General features: G+C 46.1%; 1 protein-coding gene across 1 annotated transcript in view; it reads right to left on the reverse strand.

The window, feature by feature from the left end:
• Positions 1-8,011: 8,011 nt before the first annotated feature.
• Positions 8,012-14,470, reverse strand: part of dyrk1aa (dual-specificity tyrosine-(Y)-phosphorylation regulated kinase 1A, a) — a 38,564-nt gene continuing 32,105 nt past the window's right edge. The window contains exons 6-11 of the mRNA XM_084444174.1: positions 14,090-14,376; positions 13,700-13,846; positions 12,784-12,924; positions 12,239-12,542; positions 11,091-11,215; positions 8,012-8,994 (exon numbers count right to left, since the gene is read on the reverse strand). Coding sequence (XP_084300300.1) covers positions 8,329-8,994; positions 11,091-11,215; positions 12,239-12,542; positions 12,784-12,924; positions 13,700-13,846; positions 14,090-14,376 — 1,670 coding nt within the window. The 3' untranslated portion in view covers positions 8,012-8,328. The remainder of the gene's footprint in view (positions 8,995-11,090; positions 11,216-12,238; positions 12,543-12,783; positions 12,925-13,699; positions 13,847-14,089; positions 14,377-14,470) is intronic.

The following is a 14,470-nucleotide window of genomic DNA, read 5'->3' on the forward strand; positions in this document are numbered from 1 at the left end:
TAGTGTACAGCGATAAAGGCACTGCAAGAACTACAGGAAGTACTTTCACTGATAAACGAGCTGGTTTGAAGTTATGTTTCCAACACTGATGGTGGTTCTCCGTCAGTTGGGAGTGTGTCTCTGAGTTGTGGCACGCTGCGGTATTTGAGTGGTTTTCAGTGGACATGAGCTCTCTGTTACCACAACCTGAGAGGAGGAGGTTAGTGCATGAAGTATCAGACCTGCACCTTAGCCAGCTGTAGCGCATATCGCTCTTGTTCTCTCTTAATTAGAACCCAGTGTTCCTGCTACAGAAGCACAGTGCAGCAACAATAACCCTGTGTCTGCATTGATGGCTTTCATCTGAAGGAAAGCATGACACGAGGGAGCAATTGGAATAAGTCATGGTTTTGTATTACTGAAAAGTGACACAGTGCCCGGATATAAAACGTGTTCTTTTCTTCCCTCTGCAGAACCCTGCTTGTCAGCTATAGCCTATCATACTCTTGTGTATCTGGCTTCCCAATCTGTTTTATACCATGTGTCATTGAAGAACATGTTGGACACACACCCTGAGGTTGGTCACAATACTCAACAACAATTGTTGTGTATCTAATATCTACAGTGCATTGTAAACGTATCGAACTGCTACGGTACCAGAGAAAAGTGCTGAAACATGCAAAAGTATAACATTGGTTTCACACAATGGTAAAGGAATGTTGGAATTGTGACCTAATGTCTTTTTTTGTATGATTCATCTGAAAATTGCTGGTTATCACCATTATTGAGATTACAGATACAGTATGTTACGCTTAATGTGACCAAAATGCATGATTGTTTTACTGTTAAACTCTGAACAAAGGCTGAACAAAACAGATATGTTTACGATACTATACTATTGTAAAGTCAACTTTATGGTTTACTTTACTCTCATTGACTTCATGCATTCATTTGTAATGTTATTACCACAAATTGGATGACAATTACATTCAATTCCAACACGTGTTGATGGATCTCAATACTTACTCTTGCTGTCTTTTCAATAACAATACATAACAATCTTACTCTAACTTTTGTGATGATTTCATGAAATGTGTTCCTACTCTATATGGTTTATTATGTTGGAATGATTCATTGAAATGGACATTCATATTTCTTCTTCCTGAATCGAGAGGTCCAGAAACAAGAGCCGGTAATGAGTTATGGGAGGAGCTTCAGACTCAACACAACTATATAAACCCACTGGTTCCCATGAGATTGGATGGTCATTCATTTCATGAGACAAGATTCCTAATCTATTTGCTTGATTCTCATTGTTATTGGACCTGATATTGATAAATAGTGGACAATAGAAAAAAGGTTCTGCTGAGAACCTTAAAGGTTCTTCCACTGTACCTGTAGGAGAGCTTTTTAAAGGGTTCTTCCACTGAGATGACCTAGCATCGTTTTGAGGCCCCTTTCTTTGAAGAGTCTAGAATCCTTAACAGCCCATCATTAGTATGAACCAACCAGCTCCCAGTCCCAGAGCACCTGCCACCTGTGTATAGAGAGAGTCCATTAACACTTAATTATTGAGAAAAATGCATCATTGCAAGTTAAACCTCCCTTGCCAAGGCTCTTAGGGCTTACGCAAACAAACAAACAAACAAACAAAGCTCTCTCACAGCCTTGTCAAACTCAGAGGCAAGGCCAGCCAGCAAGACAACAACAACAAGAGCACAACACAGGCAGAGGGGAATATCCATTTAACCAGGCTTCTCATTAGAATATCCATTCAACCAGGCTTCTCATTAGAATATCCATTCAACCAGGCTTCTTATTAGAATATCAATTTAACCTGGCTTCTCATTAGAATATTAGTTTAACCAGGCTTCTCATTAGAATATTCATTTGACCAGGCATCTCATTAGAATATGCATTTAACCAGGCTTCTCATTCGAATATTCATTTAACCAGGCATCTCATTAGAATATGCATTTAACCAGGCTTCTCATTCGAATATTCATTTAACCAGGCATCTCATTAGAATATTCATTTAACCATGCATCTCATTAGCACTCCTCTCTCTTCTGGAGGGGAGAAACAAAGATGTGTTATATTGAAATTAAGACTGCGTAGATTTCAGTTAGTTAGCAGCATAATTGCTTAACTTCAGAATACTTGCATTGAATTGCTTTATTATGCAAATGCACTATTAATGAGCTCACGTGGACAAGCACTGTAACTGTGATAGGCACCGCAATACACATTATGGTTACGTGTAGGAGGGTTACGGTTATGTTGTGTGTCTGGACAAACGTTTGCACTCTAGAAATAGAAAGTAAAGTTTTTTTTTTTTTTTAGGCAAATATGTTAAATGTTTAATTCTAAGCAAACAAAAGAAGGTGCAGCCACGATCTAGAATGCGTGTATGTGTCTTTATGTTCATGCTCTTGAGTATGTATGTCTCTTTTGTGTGTGTGTGTGTGTGTGTGTGTGTGTGTGTGTGTGCGCGTGTGTGTGTGTGTGTGTGTGTATATGTGTGTGCATGTGTGTGTGTGTGTGTGTGTGTGTCCCAAGTCAAATGTAGCCAAGGATTTATAAGAAAATGACAGGTATATAAATCCCTTGTGTCTCTGATCTAAAACCCAGGTGACTCCAACTGTCGCTCTCTTATTTCAAATTGACTGTAAACATTTCCCTCCCTGATAGCAGGGGACTCTTTCAGCAGCCACATCTCTAGGATCACACTGGTGGGTGTCAAAACGCCTCGCCCCTGCACCACGCGATTTAATATAGATCAGGCCTGATCTTATAAGAACAAGAATCAGGGCTTGACAGTTGAGCAATAAGGTGACGCACTTTGCCCCCGACAACAGCCGTCAGCTCATTGTTTGTGTAGCCAGCAGAGGGAGAGGGGGGGGGGGGGGGGGGGGGGCGGGGGCGGGGGGATCTGTACCTTGAGAAGTTTTCCATTTCCCTTTTAAACACCCCCCCCCCCCCCCACACACACACACACGCATGCACGCGCGTGCGCACACAACACACACACAAACCCATGCACTCACCCGCACAGATGAGAATTCAGGTCAGCTCTGATGCTAAGGTCTTCAGATCAGTCATTTCATTCTATGATTGCCATTTGATTACCTCATATACATTTTCCACGCTTGATGATCAAATTATGACATGCATGTTGGCAGAAACCTATTTTCATATTCCTAACAACTCTTTATTGGTCGCAGGTCCTTGAAATAAAACTAACTGTTAATATTGACAGTCTTGTCTACTTGCTGTTCCTTGGTTACCTTCTGCTTCACAACAGTATTTCAAAGAGCATCAATAATCCCTATTGTGAATCGGTTGCTAAACTTCACCCAAGTTATCAAACGATATGTACTATATACTCCAATAAGTATACACTCCCCAGATTTCAAGATGTGCAATTTCTCTCATTTGTGGAGGTACAATGATAGTTCTGAGACCGTTCTGAGATAGATGCTTTAGTGGTATTTCTATTGGTCTTGCTTTTACCAACCTCCCCAAACCAGCCACTCGAGTACCATGCAGTTTTCTCATTTTAATAGTGCACGGGCAATGGATGAAAGCATGCTTTATATGAAAGCACAATAATTGTACAGAAACCTAAATTTACTCTTGTGCCAATTTTTTAAATAAATTGATACAGTATGTTTAAAAGAAACTTGAGTTCTTGTGTTTGATTCCCCTGAAAGGAGTAGGCCCAAGCCTAAGACTATGGTGACATCGATATGGACGTGTCATGGGTTCATTCGTGTTTGTTGATGGGAGTGTAGGCTTATCAAATGACCGTGAGATGAAAGCGAATATGGTCATTGTGAAAAAATGATCGAGGGCCAACCTAAAGCATCCATTCACCGACTTCTATGCTTTTTTATTTGTGCAAGAGTGCCCCCTAGTGTATAAAAGTGTAGTGCTTCTAGATCTGCGTGGCCGATATGATGATAGCAGGTACCTTTAGGTGAGGTTGTGCTCCATTGGGCTCCCCCACCTTTCCAGCTCCCTGGTTTCTAAGCAGGTATGGACATTTATGTCACTTTGTTTAAGATCATCATCAACAAGAAAAATCGTCATTCTGCATTGCAAATTCCCCTCGCAAACTGATGACATGAATTCATAACATTCCATGAGAACCAAGGCTAGAATTCCTTTGGAACTCTCAGACATACATATAGATTGAGCTTAGTCCAGAACTAAGTCTATTTCAATGGGCATTCAAACGTTTTTCATTCAAGGACCAGGGTTAACCTGTGTTCGGGAAAATGCCCCTTCTATCGACTGAAACCATTTTATGATAATCCACACCAGGGATGGAAGGCTGAGGACAACCTTTTATAGAATGCCGTTATTAGCATTATGGGAGTCACGTCATATTTCACTTATATAGGCTGCTTTAAAATACCTGAGTTGGCGTTCTCCACATTAGGCCTAGGAACGTAGACACATGCTCAGTTCTGACATTCACAATAAGGCCCAAATATGCAGGTTTTGCACATTCTACGTATAGCTGGTGGCCTGTGCATGAGACATTCCAATCAGCCGTTTGCCTCGTGGCTTTGATTTGAGTTAACACACTGACCTTGAGTTAACACACTGACCTTGAGTTAACACACTGACCTTGAGTTAACACACTGACCTTGGCACAACAACACTGAACGTGTACAGTAGTACAGTGCAACTATCAGAAAGCACATTGTAAATCTGCTGTGTGTCAGCAACCTGGGACAGGCAGAAAATAACAACACAAAGAAGAGAACAGACTCGGTACAAGTTAATTAACTTTTTTATATCATACATAAGACCGTTTGAATATAATACAAAGGGCTTGTCCATTTTAATCTTTTTGTAACATTATCATATACACAGCAAGTATTGACTAGATCTTACAATCTGTGGACACAGGTATTTCTCCTTTTTCCCATGCTGTTTAAATGTTTACAGTGCACGTCAGACGTCCTGTAACCAAACTGTGTTGTCAATCACTCAAAACCAGACTGGGGGGGGGGGGGGGGGGGGGGCAGAAAGGCAAGGGGGGGCAGGGAAGAGGACAAAACAAACCCTTTATCTGAGTGGAACAGGGAGCAGAGCAGAAATCATACTGAACACTGGGGATTTTAAACATTGGATGTTTGTTTTGACAATGCACTGGTTATATTGTGTTGACGATCATGGCTTTTCACACGCGCGCCAGTAGGCTGACTTTAAAAATGGACCCACGGTTGAAGCTTATGCCAATTTTTCAACACAACTAAAAATAGTTCCTGTAATATGTGTACATAATTGCTTATGTATTTGTTATATATTAAAACACTGCTGTCATTCAGGTTCGTAGACATACACCCACACACTATACCCTGTCTATAATATTTAAGGTATGAATATCTACTCTCTTCTGTTAAAATTTTAAACCCTACAAGATTTGCATTTGTACTGGCATTGTCAAACTACTTTGGCTTGGAAGCACTGTTACCCATTGACTAGTATCACAGAAGAACTTCCACTGCATGGTCTCCACATTGACTTAAATGTAATCAAAATACCATTAGGAAAAAAGTAGTGAGTTCTAAACTTCCTTTATTAAAAAAATATAAATATATACATAAATTCTATTTCAACTATTAAAATGGGGTTGAAAAGTAAACACCTGAAGCCTGTGTTTTTTTTTCATGGACACCTTTCATCTCGCTGCTGTTCGCCCTTCTTTCGTTCGTCGTTTTCTAACTGGCTCTAAGTGTATGGCCCAGTTCCTTTCTCAGGCATCGCACGATCACACTGGTATCACACTGGTATCACACTGGTATCCCAGGGACCGTCCCAGCAGGCAGGTCTCACTTCTCACACCATCCCTACTAGTTTCCTTCTGGATTCAACACCCATGGTGAGAGCTTCAGTCAAACATGTGGATTCACACTAATTTAGAGCAGTATCTTCCTCTCTTAAAAATCCTCTGTATAGAAATTTGAATGTGTACAGTGCCTCTGCTAAACTAGCTCAAATAGGGTTGCTTCAAAATCGAGGGGGGTGGGGTGGGGGGTTAGGGTAACATTTTAGCCACTGCCGTGAAGACTGCCAAAATAAGTTTCTAAGGCAGATACAGTATAGCCAGATTGATAGGCACGATTGAAACAGCTTCTGAATCCCAGGTCACAAATTGAAGGATTAATGCACTGTTGTTCACATTTGAGCCTCTCTCTCTCTCCTCAGACGCGTGAACGTGAGGGGCTTGCCCTGGCTCACAGCCACCGCTCTGATACTCCGGAACCTGCAGAGTAGCAACCAGCATCGGCATCTAATGTCCCTCAAGTCCTTGTTAACAGAAAAAAAAAAGTTCTACCAATGAGAGAATTTATGTTTTTTTTGTATTTTTCTGAGAAAAAAACCTTACAACCAATTCTGTCGAGGATACAGCTAACAGTAAATGTACTGAGTTCAACAACAGTTCCAGTTTTGCTAAAGCAATAGATACAGCCATTTTTACTGACATTTAAAAAAGGTCTTGATACACCTTGTGTCAAAGTGCAGAACTGCTACATTATTGGTTACAGACATCTATGTGCTATAAAAAAAACAAAAACAGCTTTGGTACAATAAATTATCAAAAGGGAAAATAAAATTATTGTAAAATTCACAGCATAATTGTGAGGCAAAAAAGCATAAAATTAAAAAGAAAAGAAAGTCACATAAAATTCTGCATGTTTTCCTTTTTCCAAGATGAACAGAAGACATTGGTGCAGAAGGTCTGTTGGAGGAACCACATGCTGAAGAAACAAAAGCCAAGAAAGAGAACAGCAGAGCAGGAAGGGCACAGTCGGAGCTAATTCCATCCATCTCGCAAAAGAAGAACAACAGAAAACCTACTTCTGTGGAACTTACAGAGGCCTGGCAATCAGGGGGCCTCGCAAGTCATAAATCTTAGTTAAGAAAGGCCTCTTAAATTACCATTCTCAATCACCTTTTTTTCTTATTTTTTCTTTGTTAAGAATAAGGATTTCTTTAATTCTGACTTAAAAATACATGAAAGCTATTTTCTCATTTAAACAATAAATGTCAAGCTTCTTTCTCTACCCCTTTCCTGAACCTCCCACACTTCAGAAATCATAAGGCCAAAGGGTTATTTCAATATAAACTGCTGCTGCCCTTCCATATGCCCTGGTGCAGGCTGTGGGCCCCTGGTGGCCAGCTGCTCCTCAGTGTGGCCCTGTGTCTGGGTCCTGCCGAGGCCCCCTCTCCCTTCACTGCTAGGGACTACACAGCCCAGGGGCCTTTGAGGCATGGTACTCTACTGCCCTCTGCTGCCCTGGAGCACCAGTGTCCCCAGCTTATCACTGCGAGGGAGGCCCTCAGAGCATCTCGACTGCTTTCTCTGAGAATTAGACACACAGAGCATGTCTGCTTTCCTCCTCTATCCTTCTACAGTCTCACAGCTCTCTAGTGGAAATGCACAACTGGAGGTGTGTGTGTGTGTGTGTGTGTAGGGGGGTCAATAAATGCAATAAAGAGAAAATAAATAATTCTTGCCAGAGATGGAAAAAAGACGGAAAATGTAAAACTTTTGTGGGTAAGAGTAGCTAACTGGAAGTGTAATGGTTTGTGTAGCATTTCTGTACTAAAAGCCAATGGCATAAAAACAATGTCTGGGTCATTTTCTAACCATAGACACCTAAGCTCTTGGCTGGCATTAACGAGGATTAATGCAGACCACGCAGAGTAGAGAGAGAGGTGTTTTGGTGGAATTGAAATTAATGGATGGTTCAGTATTGTTGTGGTGAAGGAGTCGTAAAAAACCCAGTAATAATCCCTGTGAACACTGTCAATGGTGGATCAGAAATCCGAGTGGAGGAGCCAGAACTGAAGACACTCCGGGACGGGACAGGAGAAGAGGAGGAGGAGAGGAGGAGGAGGAGAGAAGGAGGAGAAAGAGCAGAGGAGGTGAAGGAGGGGGAGGAGGAGAAGAAAGAGAAGAAAAAGGAGAGGAGAAAGAGGAGGAGAAAGAGGAGAGAAAGAGCATAGGAGGAGGAGGAGAAAGAGCATAGGAGGAGGAGGAGAAAGAGCAGAGGAGGAGGAGAAAGCAGAGGAGGAGGAGGAGAAAGCAGAGGAGGAGGAGAAAGAGCAGAGGAGGAGGAGAAGGAGGAGAGATGGTGGGCTCTGCACACCTGTGCTAGCGGGTCAGTGATCATCTCCCCTCGAATTTTAAGCAGCTTTTTGATCTCTACGCACTTTTTTCTTTTTTGAAAAAACACCTTAAAAAAAAAAAAAAAAGAGGGAAAAAAGAGGAAAAAAAACAACAACAACAGAAAAACGCAAAAAGAAAACAACCCATTCTCAGTTTAGTCACGAACTGGCGACAGAACTCTGCTGTACGCACACCCCCGCCATGGGTGACTCCTCCCTGTCCATGCCCTGTCTCACGCCCATGTGGGCCTCCTGTATGTAGTGGGCGGGCCCCGCGCCGGCGCCCACGGGGTAGGCGGGGTGGCCCGCCATGCCAGTCTCTTGCCTGGGGTTGGAGAAGGCGCCCAGCCCCATGGTCATGCTGCCGTTCTGGCCGAAGTCCGAGGCCGCGTTGGCGGGGAGCGGGCGCAGCTGGTAGGCCTGGTTGCCCTGGTTCCCGGTGGAGGAGGACGAGGTGGAGGAGGACGAGGCGGAGGAAGACAGGGAGGTCATGGACAGGTGGCCGTGCGCCACCTCCATGGAGTCCTGCGTGGAGGCGCTGTTGGTGGGCGAGTGGTAGAGGCGTGGGCGGGGCCGAGCCGGCAGGCCCTGCTGTCCGTGGGAGGAGGAGTGGTGGGGGTGGTGTCCGTGGTGATGGTGGCCGTGGTGATGGTGTCCGTGGTGGTGGTGGTGGGAGGTGGAGCCGGCGGCGAGGGGGTGCAGGGCCTTGGGCTGCTGGGGAGGCACATGGAAGGTGGTCTCCTGGACGGGGTGGGTCTCCACCCTCACCTGCTGGGCCCCGTCGCCGGCCGCCCAGCCCAGGGAGGGAGCGAAGGGCTGCCTGGCCTGGCATCGCGCAACACAGACACACGTTAGACTTCACTACTGACACAAATTTGCTGATTTCCCTCCTTGTATACTGCTGCTCTAACACTTGTCATTTCCCCTCTGAGATCAATAAGGTACTACCCAACTCCCTACCAACCTACCTACCTACCTACCTACCTACCTACCTAACTCCCTACCTACCTACCTACCTAACTCCCTACCAACCTACCCAACTCCCTACCAACCTACCTAACTCCCTACCTACCTAACTCCCTACCTAACTACATACCTACCTACCTAACTCCCTACCAACCTACCCAACTCCCTACCAACCTACCTAACTCCCTAACTCCCTACCTAACTCCCTAACTCCCTACCTAACTCCCTACCTCACCTACCAACCTACCTAACTTCCTACCTACCTAACTTCCTACCTACCTAACTCCCTACCTACCTACCTACCTCCCTACCAACCTACCTAACTCACCTACCAACCTACCTAACTCCCTACCTACCTAACTCCCTACCTAACTCCCTACCTACCTACCTAACTCCCTACCAACCTACCTAACTCACCTACCAACCTACCTAACTCCCTACCAACCTACCTAACTCCCTACCAACCTACCTAACTCCCTACCTAACTCCCTACCAACCTACCCAACTCCCTACCTACCTACCTAACTCCCTACCTACCTACCTAACTCCCTACCCAACTCCCTACCAACCTACCCAACTCCCTACCAACCTACCTAACTCCCTACCTAACTCCCTACCTACCTACCTACCTAACTCCCTACCAACCTACCTAACTCACCTACCAACCTACCTAACTCCCTACCTACCTACCTAACTCCCTACCTACCTACCTAACTCCCTACCAACCTACCTAACTCACCTACCAACCTACCTAACTCACCTACCAACCTACCTAACTCACCTACCAACCTACCTAACTCCCTACCAACCTACCTAACTCCCTACCTACCTACCCAACTCCCTACCAACCTACCCAACTCCCTACCAACCTACCTAACTCCCTACCAACCTACCTAACTCCCTACCAACCTACCTAACTCCCTACCAACCTACCTAACTCCCTACCTAACTCCCTACCTACCTACCTAACTCCCTACCTAACTCCCTACCTACCTACCTAACTCCCAACCAACCTACCTAACTCACCTACCAACCTACCTAACTCCCTACCTACCTAACTCCCTACCTAACTCCCTACCAATCTACCTAACTAACCTACCAACCTACCTAACTCCCTACCTAACTCCCTAACTCCCTACCTAACTCCCTACCTACCTACCTACCTCCCTACCAACCTACCTAACTCACCTACCAACCTACCTAACTCCCTACCAACCTACCCAACTCCCTACCAACCTACCTAACTCCCTACCAACCTACCTAACTCCCTACCAACCTACCTAACTCCCTACCTACCTACCCAACTCCCTACCTACCCAACTCCCTACCTACCTAACTCCCTACCTACCTACCTAACTCCCTACCAACCTACCTAACTCACCTACCAACCTACCTACCTACCTAACTCCCTACCTAACTCCCTAACTCACCTACCAACCTACCTAACTCCCTACCTACCTAACTCCCTACCTACCTAACTCCCTACCTAACTCCCTACCTACCTACCTACCTCCCTACCAACCTACCTAACTCCCTACCTACCTACCTCCCTACCTAACTCCCTACCAACCTACCTAACTCACCTACCAACCTACCTAACTCCCTACCTACCTAACTCCCTACCTAACTCACCTACCAACCTACCTAACTCCCTACCAACCTACCTAACTCCCTACCAACCTACCTACCTACCTACCTACCTACTCCTGACGGATGTAGGGACAAAGTCAGTCATGTTAACATTATTCCAAACAAAACCTTGGTACAAAACTTCAGATTCTGTCTACAAGAACCGTAACCTATATTCGAAGATGGCTGCTCGGCAAAGAACGCGGACGTTCCTGCGCTAAGTGAGAAGCTACTTCCGTCGTTCTATGGAAGGCAGCACAGTTGGTGCACGGGCGCCGTTTGGCGTTCCCCGGTGAGGTTGGGTGTTATGGTCGCCGTTGTCTTACTTGTGGGCAGAGGTTCTCGCAGTCCATGGCCTGCACCGCCGCACTGAAGTGCCCCCCGCTGTGCCGGTGCTGATGGGTGGGGTCCGAGCGTGCTCGCCCGCTGGTACTGGTGCCAGAGGAGCCTCCTGTGTGGGAAAGTCAAGGCCCAGAGGGAGACCAGGTTTATACTCCCTGGTAAAAGTATCGGCGTTTTCAGAACTGTTGTGGTATTATTGACACAGGCTTGTCGTAACTATTTATCTACTCTACTGATAGTCATGTTTCTAATCATGTCAAGTATTTAATCAATGTTTAGTGCTCTTTATACAACGGTTAGTTCTGGTTCTTGATTCTGATTGGCTGGAAGCCGTGTTAAAATACTTTGTAACACACATCTGGGACCGCATATCATTCCATTTTCAGTATTAATGCGCCTCCCATTTGATCCAATGCATTGTATTTGTTGTTGTTGCTTGGCAACCCTTTTGTTAGGGGAACTATTTTGCTCGGAGGAATTAAGGGAATGATGCTTCGTTTTGAATAAATGTTAATATTTTACATTGATGTGTGTTTATTTTACACTAATAGCTGTAGTAACCGTTGTATAAAAGCAATAAACCACTCGAGGCCGTGTGTTATAGTGATTTTATAACAGCTAGGGGGGGTTTTAGGCACTCTGCTTCGGGTGGGGCCTAACAACGCCCCCTAGCTGTTATAAAATCACTATAACACACGGCCTCGAGTGGTTTATTGCTTAAGTAGGAGCTTGCTTGATTGTCTTGTTGAGAGGTCAGGGAGGATTTTTACAGCTCACCTATGTTATATTGGCCCAAATGGGCGAACTGTTTTTTTTGCTTCCCTCTGGAAAATGAGGTGTAGGATCTGTGTACATCCCCCCTTGTCTCTATGTAAGGCACATTGTGTTGCCTCTGTGTATGAAATGTGCTATATAAATAAAGTTTGATTTGAAGTTTGATTTGGTAATATCACAGTTGGATGGAATTATAGAAATGCTAACATTAGTGGAAGATTGGTGATTGGTAAGCGGGGTAACAGGCAGGGTAAAGTAATACGTGTGTGTGTGTGTAAATATGACTACTGATCCTCTGTCGACCACTGCGGCCTAGAGGACAGAACGTGAACCCGGCTGTGGGCGGGGCGTGGCGTACCCGAGCTGGAGGAGGTGCTGGAGGTAGTGCCCGAGGACTGGGACTGCTCCAGCGCCGGGCTGGTGGACACGCTGCTGCTCGTGTTGGTCCCCTCGTCGGCCGTCTTCTTGAAGAAGCTGTGCTGCAGGGCGTAGTAGGGCTGGATGCGGCTCTTGGCGTCGTAGTCCAGCATCCGCAGGATCAGGTCCTTGAACTTCAGGTAGTCGGCCACGGCGTGGCCCGACTCGCCCGCCCGCCGCCCCCCGGGGCCGCCGGCCTCCACGCCCAGGATGCTGTGCAGCTTCCGCGTCCCCGCTGGCTTATACTGGAGGGGAGGAGGGGGGTGGGCGGGGACAAGGTGAGTGTGGGGTTAGCCGCTGCACTTACTAACCCGATGAGCAGAGAGGAATGAACGCTGCACTCTACGGAAAAAAAAAGGCTGGAATACAAATCACTCGAGGACAACCTGTAGCTACGAGGAACTGTGATAGAATTAAGGGACGACAGCCAAATAAGAGTGAAATGTTCTGGAAGCTGTAGGTGTGAGGGGCGTTTCTTCCACCTACCCTTTTGCCATCTTTGGTCTTCTTTGCGCTCCATGTACTGTCTGACATCTTCTCGAAGAACTTCCTGGCCTTGGGCGCCTGGTCCAATATGTGGTTGGGAGGCACACCCAGCACTTCCACTATTTTGTTCATCTGATCCACCTGGGGAATCGGGAAGACGAGGTTTGAGTGAGTGAAGTCGGACTGCCCTGTAAACCCATCAAAGAGGATTTCCAAGTTAACCCTGCCCCTTTGCGAAAAAGGACTGATGATGAATTGAAATAAGTAAGGGTTAACGCATGGCCAGCCAGTCATTATTGAAGAAGAAGAGCGTGACAGTGCGTTTGTTTTGTAACGCACTTCTTCGTTGGGGTAGGTTGGTTGATTCGTCCTCTCCCCCCGGGCTGTAACGCACTGAAGGGCTCTTATTAGCCCACTTATTACACGGCTACTTACCAATGACAATAATACTAAGCCTTCATTTTTTTTATTTTGCCAGCTAAATGTTTCCCTGTGCTTGGGGAACGGGCGTTTTCAGAGACTGGCTTGATGAGAACGGGTCCACATCCAACAGCCACAACAGTTATTAACTGTTTATGTGCAGCAACTTTAGATAACTTTCAACTGTCGTCCATAGACATGTGTTGCCCTTAGCAGCGATTAATATTGCTCGGTTGCCCATGACATCGATCAATTATTAAGAAATAATTTACCAGTAGAACGGTCCCTTTGTCCAATCAGAATCGAGTATTTCAGAGGGCCGTGTAATAATGCCTTATAATTGCTTCACCATCCTCCTTATTCACTCTTGATTAAATGTCCGATCTGCTTTAGCCCCCTCTATTGGTCATAAATGGGATTTCATCATTTTCCCCCCTTTCACATGACAAAAACCTTGATAAAAGCCTTACAAGCTTTGGGGGGGGGGGGGTCGTACCTCGTTGGCTCCGCTGAAGAGGGGTTCCCCTGTGTGCATCTCCACCAGGATGCAGCCCAGCGACCACATGTCGATGGCCAGGTCGTAGGGCATGCCCAGCAGCACCTCTGGGGAGCGGTAGAAACGACTCTGGATGTACTGGTAGATCTGGGGGCCGGTAGAGAAACAGCATTTACATCACGTTAACATCTCTCCTTCCAAGAGGGGGGACACCGTTACAGGTTCATGTTCGAATTCAGTAACCATATACTTTTGCTTTGAAAAATCTAGAGCGCCTCCTATTTCAGAACAGAGACACGGGTCCGACGACCAATCATACGGCTTAAAAATGTCTCTCGTCCCTCGAGCTGCGAAGCGGGAAGAAAGCAGGAGAGCAAGCGGAGGACGCACCCTCTGGCCCAGCTGGCAGGAGCTGCCGAAGTCCACGATCTTGATGGCGCTCCTCTTGGGGTTGCACAGCAGGATGTTCTCGGGCTTCAGGTCACAGTGGATGATGCTGAGCTCGGGCGTGGCCAGGAACAGCAGCGCCGTGCACATCTGCTGGGCGAACTTGCGCGTGAGGTTGAGCGATACGCCGCGGAAGTTGGTGTTGCGCAGCAGGTCGTACAGGTTGTAGGAGAGCATCTCGAACACCAGGCAGAGGTGGTTCCGGAACATGAAGTGGCGCTTCAGGTGGACTGGAGGGAGGGAGGGGAGAGAAGGAGGGATGGGAGGGATGGAGGGGAGAGAGGGAGGGATGGAGGGGAGAGAGGGAGGGGAGAGAGGGAGGGA

Source organism: Borostomias antarcticus, assembly GCF_949987555.1.
Source record: "Borostomias antarcticus genome assembly, chromosome: 1".
Lineage (NCBI taxonomy): Eukaryota > Metazoa > Chordata > Actinopteri > Stomiiformes > Stomiidae > Borostomias > Borostomias antarcticus.